The 13,513-nt window shown below is 36.6% G+C and overlaps 1 protein-coding gene across 3 annotated transcripts in view; it reads left to right on the forward strand.

The window, feature by feature from the left end:
• Positions 1–13,513, forward strand: part of PDZRN4 (PDZ domain containing ring finger 4) — a 415,257-nt gene that overhangs the window by 380,498 nt on the left and 21,246 nt on the right. For all 3 annotated transcript variants that reach the window (XM_015151453.3, XM_077953187.1, XM_015151454.3), the window contains one exon: positions 12,612–12,710. In XM_015151453.3, coding sequence (XP_015006939.2) covers positions 12,612–12,710 — 99 coding nt within the window. The remainder of the gene's footprint in view (positions 1–12,611; positions 12,711–13,513) is intronic.

Raw genomic sequence — 13,513 nt, forward strand, 5'->3', positions numbered from 1 at the left:
TGTGATCTTTTGTTATATTTTTTCATAAATCTACTTTACTGTTGAATTTATTTGGTTAGATCCGAAATGTCTGAACATATTTAATTATATTAAAATATCACCTTACCTAACAAGAAAAAGAACAGAGAAAAGCAATTTGGTAACAATTATTATTACATTCATAGGATCTTGATAGCTTTAAGTCTTGTACCTTTTCTTGTTATTATGACCCCAGGAAAAGCTCCCTCTCCTCAGTATAAAATAGCTTAGAAAACATTGCAGGAATAGCCCAGTTCGTCATTAGAAAAGCCTCTATTTCCTGCTTCAGTAACCAGCTGATAGAAATGAAGTTCATCTTATCAACAGGGTTATTTATTTTCTATTCTTCTTCTTCTTTGTTAATCTTCCTTTTATGTTTTCTTAATAACACACGCTGGAAAAGTTCCTGAATGCTTTTCAAATAAAGAAAAGTTCTGAGGAGGATTGACAAATCTCTGTTGTGTCAACATAGACACAGGCATCTCCCAGTCTGGAATTCAATGTATAATATCTGAAATAGATAAATGTAGACCCTCCCTTTCTCATTCATCAGATCAGGAGATATTCAGGTCTACTAATTGGTTTTAATGCATGTTACTAAAATTTTATTGCCAGTACAATGAAGATGTAATGCATTTCATGTATCATAATAGACTGGCATTTAAAAATAACTAGGAGAGCTGGCTCTAAAAAGAAGGAATAGAAAAGGAAAAATCCAGAATTCGTGCTATTAAATGAGTTTTTTAAATGTTTTGGAATTATGACCAGTGACGAGATGTAGAACCTACCAAAATGGAAATCATGTATCAATTCAGCATCAGCCCATTACTTATGATTAATCATTATGTATTTACAATGACATTTTTTGTTATGATACACTGTGGTACTAATCTGAAGATGAGAAACTCCAAGCATTTTTAATAATTAATCTTGTAGATGAAATTTCTCACTGACCATCAGACCCTAGAAGAAAATACTGTATTTTAGGGGTGTCATACTAGGGCATCTAAGAGATTTAATTCATTATTTTGTGATATTCTCAACAAATGTCTGAGCATTGAGTATAAAAATACAATAATACAAAAATATTCTTTCTTTGATCTACCTTCAGGAACATATTCATTCCATGTAATGTTTTCTATGTAAAATCTTGGTCATTGCTATGTAACACAAACAATCTGATCCACCTATGAAGAAAACAGTAGGTTTGCACTGTTTTTTGCAAATGATTGTCATTGCTTATCAGCATATAGGTCCATCATAAAGCATGATAAATGGAATATTATTTGATAAATTTAAATTAACATCTCTATGCAAGTTCAAAAATTAGTTTTTGTTAACATGCCCCAGATTCTTTTCTTTCATTAACTTCCTGCTCAATTTTACAGTAAATCTAGCCTCTCTATTAATTCTGTGTGCTTTGGAGCAGTCTTTCGGCCTTAGCAAACCTGAATAGACTCTCCTTCTTGCCTTTTTGTTGCACTCCAGCACTGTAACTCTTAATTCTGCCTACTTTGTCCCTTTGTTCTTACCCATGTATTCTACCTCTCAAGGGCTAGGCAGTGTCTCAACTCTTGTGCCAGATGTTTAACAGGGCTTCCAATAGTCCAAAACGTTTGCTGCCAAGGACATCAATTCCCAAAGCAGTGATAACCTTTACCACCGTAGCATGTCACCCAAAGTTGATATGTATTACTTCTTCTAGTTCTATTTTTAAAAATTCCCTTGAAGGCACTCTTGTGGATCATTTTGCAAATGTTTAGACTTTACTTTTATCCCTGACATTTATCTTTCTGCCACCCGAAGTAGCTATCGATTGTCTATATCTGCCCTTATATTTAGGCAAAAGGTATTTTGCCTTTCTGAAGTGAATACCTCTTCAAAGTGACTTTTTAAACTATAAAATGATATCCCAAACAGTAGGTGGTATCTCTTTAGCTGATTTCCTTTGCTGAAAACATAGCCAACTCAAAAGCACAATAGCAGATGTAACCAAGAAGTGCAGTCATCGAATCAGAGACAACTACAGCACAAAGGGCCACCCTGTCCTTATGGATTGCTTACTTCGCAGAGTGCACATAGCTAATGTCAAAAGAAGGTTGTTAACACTCTCTTTTGAAAAGCTATTTTCAGTAATTCAAAGGAAAGACAGCTTACAAATGCTGAGAGTGGAGATGCAATAAAGACTGCAGGGCCCGGTGAAAGCAGCACTATGGACATTGCAAAAGGGATTTGAGCCTCTCCAAGAATGGACAGTTCTTTTCTATAAAAGTGAGGTCTGCTCTTTCTTCTTTTTAAATTTGCTGCAGACACTAAAGGTTGAAAGAATAGTAAAGATCTTTTCAACTGAAGCCTTGCTTTCCTAAGAATTCTATGCTCTCCACCCTCATTCAGTTGACATCACAACAAACGAGGCTCTCCACCTTGTTCCCGCCTCCACACATTTCATCTGGATAACACACTTCATTCAGCATCTCTCTCCCATTCAGTGATTCTGCCATCCCCAACACACACCTTTCCATGAACCCCCAGACCTCAGTCCCAGGTCAGAATGACTTGATTAAAGAATAGTATCAGAACGGTAACAGTAAAAAAGAGCAAATGAATGAAAGTCAGGAGGCCTGGTTTCTACTCTTAGCTCTGCCACTAAATTGTCAGATGAATGTGGGTAAGTCACTTCAATTTATAAAAGATAGAAGGCAAGTTAGATTGTATCTAAAATTCCCTCCCAAATAATTATAGGAAGTAAATTATAATCACTTTTTTTTTCTAAAAAATCTAATCAATACTAAAGATAAAATAGAAGAAATGTATGCTTCTGCTTGGGTTAAATACCAGAAAATCACGTTCTTGCTTTCTGTCAATAGTTCTAATTTTATAATTGCTTATGTTTTATATAAGATGGAAAGTCACAGTTTATGCATATTGGCCTCCCTCTCCCTTTTCTGCCCAGGACTTTGGTTACGAGACCTTTTAGGAATCAGTCCTAATCCACCTCTCTAGTATCCTCTCTTAATATATCCCTAAACCCTCTTCGTGGTAGCCAACACTGAACTTCTCACCCTCCATGTAAATAGTAGCTTCTCTCTGGAGCATCCCCTCTTGTGGCTCATCTTGCCTCTTGATTCATCCCATCTATCTTTTACCACATATCCCATTGCACTATAGTGAATTCTTTATGTGCTTAAGCCTTCATCTATAGACAACGAGCTCTTAAATGACCACTGGACTATAAGAATGCATCTCTTGGAAAAGCAATCTTCAGAGTTTAAAAGTGTGTGTGCGAGAGAGAGAGACAGAATGAGAGAGAGAGAGAATCTTGTGATCAATTTCTGATTCTGATGAGTAGTTGCTTAGTGACCTTAAATAAATTACTCAATGCTGGCTCTGAATTTCCTCATTTATAACATAAAATTTGTAGATAATATCTACCAAAAGAAATTGGGACTATAGTCCAAAAAACAGAAGACTGAAAACAAATGCTTAAGGAAAAAAGGAGTTTTATTGGCTCTCCTTGCTAAAATTTCCAAAGGTTTATTGTTTTAGATATAACTTGTTGCAGGGGCTCAAATAGTGGCACTAAATTTCAATCTTTATCCATCTTTGGCTTTTATTCCCTTTTTTGCATCCATCCTCAAGGTCTATATATTGTGGCATGATAAAGCTTAGAGCTACTCCTGATCTAGATTTTTGTGGTTCAAATACAATAGAAAAGACAAGTGTTCTTTTCCTAATAGTTTCAACAAAAGTCATGAACCTGATTTTGATGGGCTTGAACTAAATAATACTCATTTTTGAAATGATCACTATACCCAGTAAAATAAAATGCACTTATTAGCTAATCCCTAGATCACAAGCTGAGCCCTGGAGCTGGAATCAGCCCTGAACACACACATCAACTAGAAAGAAAATGGTGTAATTCTGCAAAATAAATTTAGGGTCATGTTTCCAAAAAGCCAGTGAATAAATGCTAGATGGACCAGAAATAACTACTGTGCACTGTATTACCCTATCAGATTCTTAACAATTAAATGAGACATTATTCACAAATCATTTAGAGCAATGTTTGTTTGGGACATAAGAAGTTTCCAAGTGTGATCCATAGCGTGTAACAGGTGCTAAGAAAATGTCCAGTGAGTAAAGTGAATATGTAAAAACTGAACATGCTAGAGGAATTCTTAGAATGAGTAACTTCATAGATAACTTTGCTTTAATTTTACAGTTCATTTTTGATTACTTTTCTTGTTGGCAGAGATAAGAGACTAGGTCACATCTATTGTTTGTACAGCTTTTTGAACATATTATACTTAATCTAATACAATTATGCTGCTGTACAAATATAGCAAAAGCAATTATACCCTACACCCAACTTCACTTTAGCAGTTAACTAATTCAGCAAACACATGTGGGGCTTCTCATAAGCTCTCAGTCCTCTGCTGATACTAGAAATGCTAAGAAAAAGAAGACAAGGTGCCATCCTCAAAGAAACAAGTTTCTTTTATTCATATCTAAGGCTGTGGGATATAACAACAGACATAACAGATAAGGACCTTCTTAGAGAACAGTAAACAGGTAATTTTAAAACTAAACATCTTAATGAAATACAAATTTTCTAATTAAAAAAAAAGAAAGAAAAATAAATGCTCATAATTGCCAAGAAGCCACTAAGCATCAGTGCAATTTTCATACAGGACTTTAGGATCCTTATTTCAGAAAGAGTGATGGACAAGGGTACCATCTAGCAGTTAAACTGAGAGCTGAAAAATGAGAAAGAGCAATATACTATGAAGTCAGAGGAACATACTATTCAGAATTAAGACCATGTCCCTTAGCTAGAATGTGAATCCCAGCTCCACTTTCGACTTGCTGCGTGACTTTGGGCCCAAGTTCTCTCTGTGACTTCTTTTCTTCATCTATCAAATGGAAATAGTGATAACTGTGCTTAAGAACTGATAGAACAATGACACTGCTTGCATTCAAGCCCTTAGCTTCTCTTGCATGAACTGATAACATTCGCTTAACCCTCCAACTCACCCACTATGCTAGTGCTGAAGTCATCTTTCTATACTACAAATATGATAGTTTTAATTCTTTTGTAATAGCCCCCCTTTACTTTTTGCAAAGAGCCCAAATTACTTAATAGGATGTGGTCATCCTTCCATGATCTGGCCCTTGCCTACCTCTGCAGTTTTAGTGTTCACCATGACCGCTCATGCAGCCCAACCTTAAACTCTTAGCTTCTCACACATTAACTATGTAAAGCTCCTCTAACGTGAAATGCTGTTTCCTACCTCTGTGCCTTTGCATGGTCAGTGTTTCTCTGGAAATTACCTTGGTAAACACCAAGACTAATTTTATGATCTCTTCAATGTTTGCTGGATTCTTCCAGTAGCCCCCAACCTAGAGCTGACTACCATGTCCACAAGGTTTCCCTCTGCCCCAGCCCATATTGATATGTGTGTGTGTGTGTGCACGCACGCATGTATGTGTGACAATGAGAGTAATCTAATGAGGATACTGAAATGAGTAATACAGGATAAGAAGGAATAATTCCATGAGAGAAATTCTTGAAAAACAATAAAGGAATGGTTTACAGAGCATGAGTAGAGGCACTCACCTGTGGTAGGATTGGGGATTTTTCGTTCACTGTATAGAAAGGCAGCCCAGAGAGTCTTTCTACGTACAAATGCATGTGTATTGATAAGTGGAGGGAAGACACAGAGGTTTCCATTCCATGGTTTATTTTTCCTCCATGAAGTCTAGAACAAGATGACTGGCCAAGTATGAAGAGAGAGAAGGGCATGGTAGCAGAACTGCAGACAGAAGAGGTACAAGATACCTGACTGGGAGGGCAGAAAGTTGAGGTCATAATAATCCACTAGGATCCAGTGAACTATGAGATAAGGTCATCAACTAAGAGTGGGTGGTTTTTGTTGGAAATTTGAAAAAAGAGGAGGAATTATGACACTAGTTCCTTTAGCATGTGAAACAGCAACTTGGCAAGGAAAGTAGAGTGTGATTGTTGGGCAGCATGGATTGCCCATTTGCAACTTGTAGTAAAGAACTTACAGGGAAAGCAGTCGCTATGGTCATCATGGTGTGCATCCCCTCTGGGACCATGTCGCTGCTCAGCTGGGGAAGCAGGGAGGTGAATACTTGGTCTTAACTGCAATTGACCTTTTTCTGGATGATACAGTGGACAAAGAGAACAGCAGAGTTGAGGATTTCGGAAGTCTGCCAATGCTTTTTATCTAGAAGCGTGTTGCTATTTTTGTCTTCTATGAAATTTTTGTTCCAAGAAAGGCAAGATTACATTTTTTTAACAGATTGAGTTGGTGTAGTGTATTCTTGGTTATCAAAATACTCATATAACTTTGGGATTTTGAATTGGTAAATATTCATGATGTGCAAAAAATCATGATACGTACTGTACGATCTCAGTCCCGTAAAATTGAATATTGTGCCTACACATGCACAGGACCTAGAAGAACTTGTCAAACTATAAACTGCTTGTGATTGTGAATGATTTTGTTCTTTGCTTCTTGTGTTTTTCAGTTTCCTATAATGCACATATTAACTTTTTAAAAATAGGGTTATTTTAAAAGCCAAAAAAAAGATATTATGTCTAACTGTGAATTTCAAGCTGCATCAGGAGACAGGAGTGGGCTCGAGGGAATTATTGACAGTGAGAATGGGAAGGGTCAACAGGTTCAAGCTCTAGCAAGAGAACAGAAGTGCTGGAGTGAGAGCATTTGAGCTGACCAGGAAGTGAAGTGCTTAACATTGCTATTTTAAAAATAAGGCATCTATGAAAATGACATTTTATGAATGGTCTTTTCTACACATTGCTTATGGCATGTTGAACTATTTTGATGGAGACCTCCCAAAAACTGACATATGAGTCAGGAAATCAAATCACATATGGCTGTGGATAGTTAACAATACCTTTAGGAAGCTAATAAATGATCATTTTAATATCTGCTAAAAACTCAACAATCAACTATGAAAAACCTTGGATTCTGGATTCTTTCGAAGGTAAACCACATGACGCTAACAAATAACAAAGTAACTGCGATTTCCTCAAAAGATACAACAAGCAAAATAGAGAAGGCGGGGAAAAAAATCTTCCTGATGTAAACAGAAGTGTCTTCCTGGTTTCCTCCTATACCTTTGTTCTTTGTTTTAGACAGATTGCTTTGGGGTGGAAGCCCATTCTAGGAAAGTTTTCCTTGCAGTCTGCCTGGGTCAGTAGTTGTTACAGCAGAAGTAATGATACAAAATTTATGGATCATGGCCAGGCATGGTGATTCATGCCTCTAATCCCAGCACTTTGGGAGGCTGAGGCTGGCAGATCACTTGAGGTCAGGAGTTCAAGACCAACCTGGCCAGCATGGTGAAACAGCATCTCTACTAAAAATACAAAAATTAGCCAGGTGTGGTAGTGGGCACCTGTCATCCCAGCTACTCAGGTGGCTGAGAGAGGAGACTCGCTTGAACCCGGGAGTGGAGGTTGCAGTGAGCCAAGATCATACCATTGCATTCTAGCCTGGGTGACAGAGTGAGACTCTGTCTCAAAAACAGAATTTAAAAAATAAAATGAAAACAAAATGTATGGATCACTTCTCATTTCAATTTTATGTTTCTCTTTTCTATTCCTGGCCCAGATTTCCTGACATCGACTATTGTTTGCCAGCATCATGAGTTCATTTCCTCCCCCATTAACAGTAGAGGCAAAAGTAATGTTTCTTTCTTTGTTAAGGTATAAAATCTACTCCAAATAGGTCATTTATGACTTCTTAAGGGGATTCACAGCCCATAGTGAGAAGCAGCCAACCTGGGCCTAGAGAAATGTGACTGCTTTCTTTCCCAAAGAATGTCTCTGATTCTAAGAATGGGAAATTGGAGGTTAAAAGCCGCCCATATTTCAGAAGACCATTGAAAAAGAAGTAGTCAAATAAAGAGGCGGGATTAAGGATGTTACAGAAAAGACATGACCATAAGCTTTAACTTTCACCCTTATGTCTCCACAGAAATGTGATTTAATTATTAGTTGCAGCAACTTGTTATGAATAATTTGGAGTTGGAGAATGCAAACCTGAAATGTTTTGTCAGAGAGATTTGATATTCCAGGATTTTTGTGATTTATTTTTTACTAAGTATTATCCCCAGATTCCATTATGCAGGAGATAATGACACTGAAACAATATTTTTATAACAGACTATCTAGCTTTCTCTTAGCTGTGGAGATTAAAGTGTTCATATTTCTCATTTGATTCCTTTTTTGAAATAAATGTTTTATTGGAACAACAAGGCATGATATTTCACTAGTTACTAATCAACATTAAAAAATATAAGAAGATATATGATTAACACTGAGATTGAGTAAAAGTGCATATATTGTCTAATAAATGAAAACCAGGACAATAGTAAAAATATGGACATAAAAGACCCTACATTCCCCTGTTGTCAACTGATATAAATGACTAACCTGTCTAGCCCTAGATCTTCTTCAGACTTGAATAGTGCTGACTGCATTTGAATTTTCTTATGAAGAGGAAAATCTTTATGGCATGCATGGGCCTAAGTGTTCTTTAAAGTTTGGGAACAATGCTACTTAAAAAGTCACTGCTTTTTAAGCAGTGTCAACCCTTGTTTCTTTCCCCAGTAAGACAGAGTTCTATCTAGAAAGCATTTTTTTTTCTTAAGTTTCTCATTTCTCCCTAGACTCAATCACAAAAAAATATAAAAATTTCACACCACTGGAGTACAACCAATTTATGTAAAAATCCTATTTGTGTCATTCTATGATTAGAAAGATGTTTCACAGCAAGCTTTAATAACAAACTGTAATCTTCTACTCGACCTTCACCCTATATATAATCAATTTCTCACAATATTAGATGCTGAAGTTAGACTTCTTTCAAAGGACTTTAGACACGTCCCCAGAACAGCACGTCTTGAAGTACATTTAAGTCAAAATAAATGTAGTTTCACCAGGTGTGTGAAGTGATTCTTTCACTCTAGTGACAAATGACTTATGGATGGTTAGTGCTGCCATCCATGCAGGCTTAGCTTTGATTTGTATACACTCATGAATTGTCTCCACGGAGAAAATGTGCAGAGGTAGCATTTCACTTTTATGTGTTTCATCAAACAGCTTCCAAGTGACGGAGGGAAAGGTATGAAAGTTGTTAGGGAAAACATTCTCTATTACCAGGAGGTTGTTTCTTCAGAAGTCAGAGGCTTATGTGTCCTGTGAAGGGAATACTTAATTAAACCTGTGCTGCAGAATTCCTTTCAGATAATCAGAGTCTTTATAAAGCCACCTTTGCCTCCTACAAACAAAATTGTCTACGGGTAGCTGCTTATAAGTTATTTTGACATAGAATTAAGGGAACTTTGATTCTAAAATGTATGTTTATGTGTTTTAATATAAACTATGTAGTATCTGAGACATTCTCAGCCAAGAAATACAACTTCACACTTGGGACTGGTGTGAGATGGTTTGCGGGATCCAGAAAAATCTCAGTTTGGTCTCGTACGGTGCCTGAAGGCTTTCTCCCAAGGGTTTAGTCCCTTGCATTAAGGCTTTGTATTTGCAGCCTTTATTAATATGTACTAAAGCCTGATTGGGTCACATTTTAAGTAATTGTTAATGATGATTCCTTTGAGAGATATTTATGTATTAATTATTTTTATGTCTCAAGAGTTAACTGTGAGAGAATGAAAAATCACACTGAATGCCAGGTTTTGTTAGGGGACAAGCAAAATGGCAAATCTATAATCCTCATACCTCTGGGACTCCAAGCAGCTGAAAAGAAATAGGAGGGTGTTGAGTGTCTTACCAAGGGGAATATTGGAAACAAAGACCATGGAGATAACTTTGAGACCTGTTTCACAGTTTTGGTTTGGTCCAACACAAGGAAAATATTGAAAAGTTATTTGACCTGAGGACCTTAGTCTCCTTTCCTCTGAGATTCTTGGGTTAGTGCTTTGGTTTGTGGTGTTGAAGGATTATAGGCAGATTCTGCCCTTTTTGTTTTAATATATTCACTCAATTTTATTGCAAAACAGTTGGATATGCGCCTTCTAAGCAAACACCAAAGTGAAGGTACACCATTGAGAATGTGGAGAAAACATTCAAAAAAGAATATTCCCCCCTGAAAATGTCTTCTCACGATACTGAGAGTTGCTTCCATGCTTTGCTAGGGCATTGAAAGTCAGTGGATGTCAGCTTTGGCTACAGCTCCTCATTTGTGTTGATTTAAAGGCCCTAATCTCAACTCCTTATGGAGTGTGTAGGTTTCCTTATTGGCCTCTTAGGAATCACTAAGAGATACTCCTCAACTGTATACCTTGTTGCTGTAATTGAAGCTGTTTTGTTGCTATAATTCCTTCCTAATGTTGCAGTTTTAGTCAAGTATTGTTTCCCTCTGGAGGCATTAATTATTACCAGTTTTGAAAAGACCTTTGCTTGATGTGTACATTTTTGCTTCTGGTGCTAAATCATTTCACTGTTTCCCAGTCTACATCTAGGTAAAAGGATGTGTCACCTTTTCTCTTTACTGTTCAGCCTACGCTATAACCTTTTTAAGCACTATAAAATAGAGTATCTTTGTCCACCGGACAGAAAGTCAGCATTCTTCTTAGTTTCATGCATTTCACTAATTTGCAGTACTTATCTCAGAATAGAGGATTTAAATTTAGTTTTATTTGCTATTATCTGTGAAATTATTGGTCACTGGAGTTTATGAGAGCAAATCCTCTTGCTAAGGATTTACTCATGGTGTATGGCGCATCATTTTTATACAGGTTATTATCCACTGTCAAGGACTTCATTGAAATACAAAATTGAAAGGGAGGATATTTACTCAAATGTAACAGAGTGTTCTGGGAAGTATTCTCCTGTTTGAAGTTAAGTAGGTTTTCCTTCATTTTGTACTGGTAACTATTTCAGATTTTAGACAATTAAATGAGTACTCTATGTCTTTGTACATTTGGGCTGTTATAATAAAATACCATGAACAAGGTGGCTTCTAAACAGCAGAAACAAATTTATCACAGTTCTACAGGTTAGGAAGTCGAAGATCAAGGAACCAGCAGTTTTAGGGTCTGGTGAGGGCCTGTTCCTCATAGAGGGCACCTTTTCACTGTGTGTGTCCTGACGTGGTGGAAGAGGCAAGATAGCTCTCTGGGGACTCTTTATAAGGTCACTAATCCCTTTCATGAGAGCTCAGCAGCCCTTACAACCTAATCACCTACCAAAGGCCCCATCTTCTTGGTAGGTAAAATATGTTGAAACCCTAACACAAATTGTAGGAAACACAAACATTTAGACCTTAGCACTCTATTCTTATCAACTTTCATAACCTTTACACACACACATACACACACACACACATTTATTTCCGATCAAAGAGGAAAGACTACCTACTTATGGTTTTACAAAAATCTGTGTGCACCAGGAAAGATTTTTGAAATAAAATTAGTCACCCTTCAGCTAGTTGTTACTGAGTGCCCACACTGAAATATCCTGTTCTAGGCTCCGGAGAAAGAGCATTAAGCAAATTCAGACATATTCAGAGCTCCCACAGAGCCTGAGTGCTAGAAATTGATCCAGACTTCACTTCTAATTTAAATAGACATTGTTCTTCTTCATCCGATTATTTCCTAATGGGTCTTATATTCTCCATCCAATAGGAATAAATTCTCCATAATTAGTGTGCTAATTTGTGTTTTAATCCTTGGAAACATGTAATTTATCCTGAAGTCATCTGCTTCTGAAAGTAGTACAAGTCCACTTCATCATATAAAACTGAAATACACTGAAATTTATTATTATTTTGCTGAACATAAATCAGGAAATAAATTCAATATACGTTACCTGAGGACTGACATTTCAAGCCCTTAGCCATGTGTTTCAGTAAATGTATTTTCTTGTTCATTTACTGCTTCATTTTGAATCATTGCCTCTGCCCCAAGTGGCTTTTGATGTCTCTCCCTTCAGCCTGGATGAACCCATTTCTTTCCAAGAATGACATTTCTACAAAATAATAGAAAACCTTGGTCAAACCTGTACAAAACACTTGCTTATTATCATATTGTATAGAACTCCAGAGCAGGAATGATGGAAACAGCTTGGTATAGTCTTTTTTTTTTTTTTTTGAACTTATTTTGTTCTCTTATAACACAAATAAAAACATGTAATAGTAACTCTCCATATTCTTATGAACATTTTGCCACCAACTCTGAGATTCTCAAATATTTTATTGATTCCAGTGTATTGATGTATGCATGTATTTGATTTATACATTATTGTGTAATTTTTAAGGAATTTTATATTGACAGCTTGATGCAAACAGCTGTGTATCTCCAACGTTACAATAAAAATATAAAACACTGGCTTAACTTCATAGAAATCCATGCTGAAAGAACATTTGAATAATACTGGTAAAAACAAAAAGTTAATTTCCAATGTTGGGCAATAATTATTAATACTTGCCAGAGTGACCCAAAGAATATCAGTGAGTTCTCCATTCTGCTGCAGATTTTCTCTCTGACATAAATGTCATCTGTGTGTGTTGTTCTCTCAGGAGGTCGAGTTGTGTCGTGTTAGCAGTCAAGAGAAGCTGGGCCTGACAGTCTGTTACCGAACAGATGATGAAGAAGACACCGGCATTTATGTCAGCGAGGTAAGAAACGCCATGGAGGGGAAATTAGAAGAGGGAGACCAGAGGAACAGAGCGAAATGACTCACAGTGAGAAAACCCTTCCTTAAGAGGCTTAAATGTGAAGAATTGGCCATGTTCCAAAACTTGTCACTTTCAATTAGGAAAGTAAATCATGCTGCCCAAGTAATGTAATTATTATCAGCTTGTTTAATGTGAATACTTTCACCCCAGAATCCCAGCAAGGAAAAGTGCAAAAGTGGTAACATTTTTGAATTCCAAATTTGAATAAATTCCCATAAGAATGCAGCAAGTCCATCAAAGTTTTTGATCCTCAAACATCTGTCCTTCCATTCTACTGTCTCTTATGAGTTCTATTAACAGTAGCACTGGCTAACAGTTTTAAATTACTACTCACAATAATCACATCTTTTACTCTGCTGATGGCATTGATACATTTGAATGCCCAGTGAGTGCATCTATTAGTTTGTTTTATTCAACCCCACAATGAGATTCTACACTTGATCTTAGCCAAAGGCCAAGAAGCAATACACAAGAGAGAGTCTAAAATGCGAGCTACTGTTAGTGTTAATTCCTTTTAAAGACTGTGAAGCAAATTTTACTACAATAGATGATTTTTAAAAACTCACAAAAAGCGTTACTTTATGTGAAGTAGGAAGGTGTGTTTTTAAAAATTAAGGCTGAGCACAGTGGCTTATGCCTATAAACCCTACACTTTGAGAAGCCAAGACAGGAAGATTGCCTATGGCCAGGAGTTTGACCCTGTCTCTAAAAAAAAAAAAAAAAAATTAATTAGTCAATCATGG

This window comes from Macaca mulatta, chromosome 11, assembly GCF_049350105.2.
Source record: "Macaca mulatta isolate MMU2019108-1 chromosome 11, T2T-MMU8v2.0, whole genome shotgun sequence".
NCBI lineage: Eukaryota > Metazoa > Chordata > Mammalia > Primates > Cercopithecidae > Macaca > Macaca mulatta.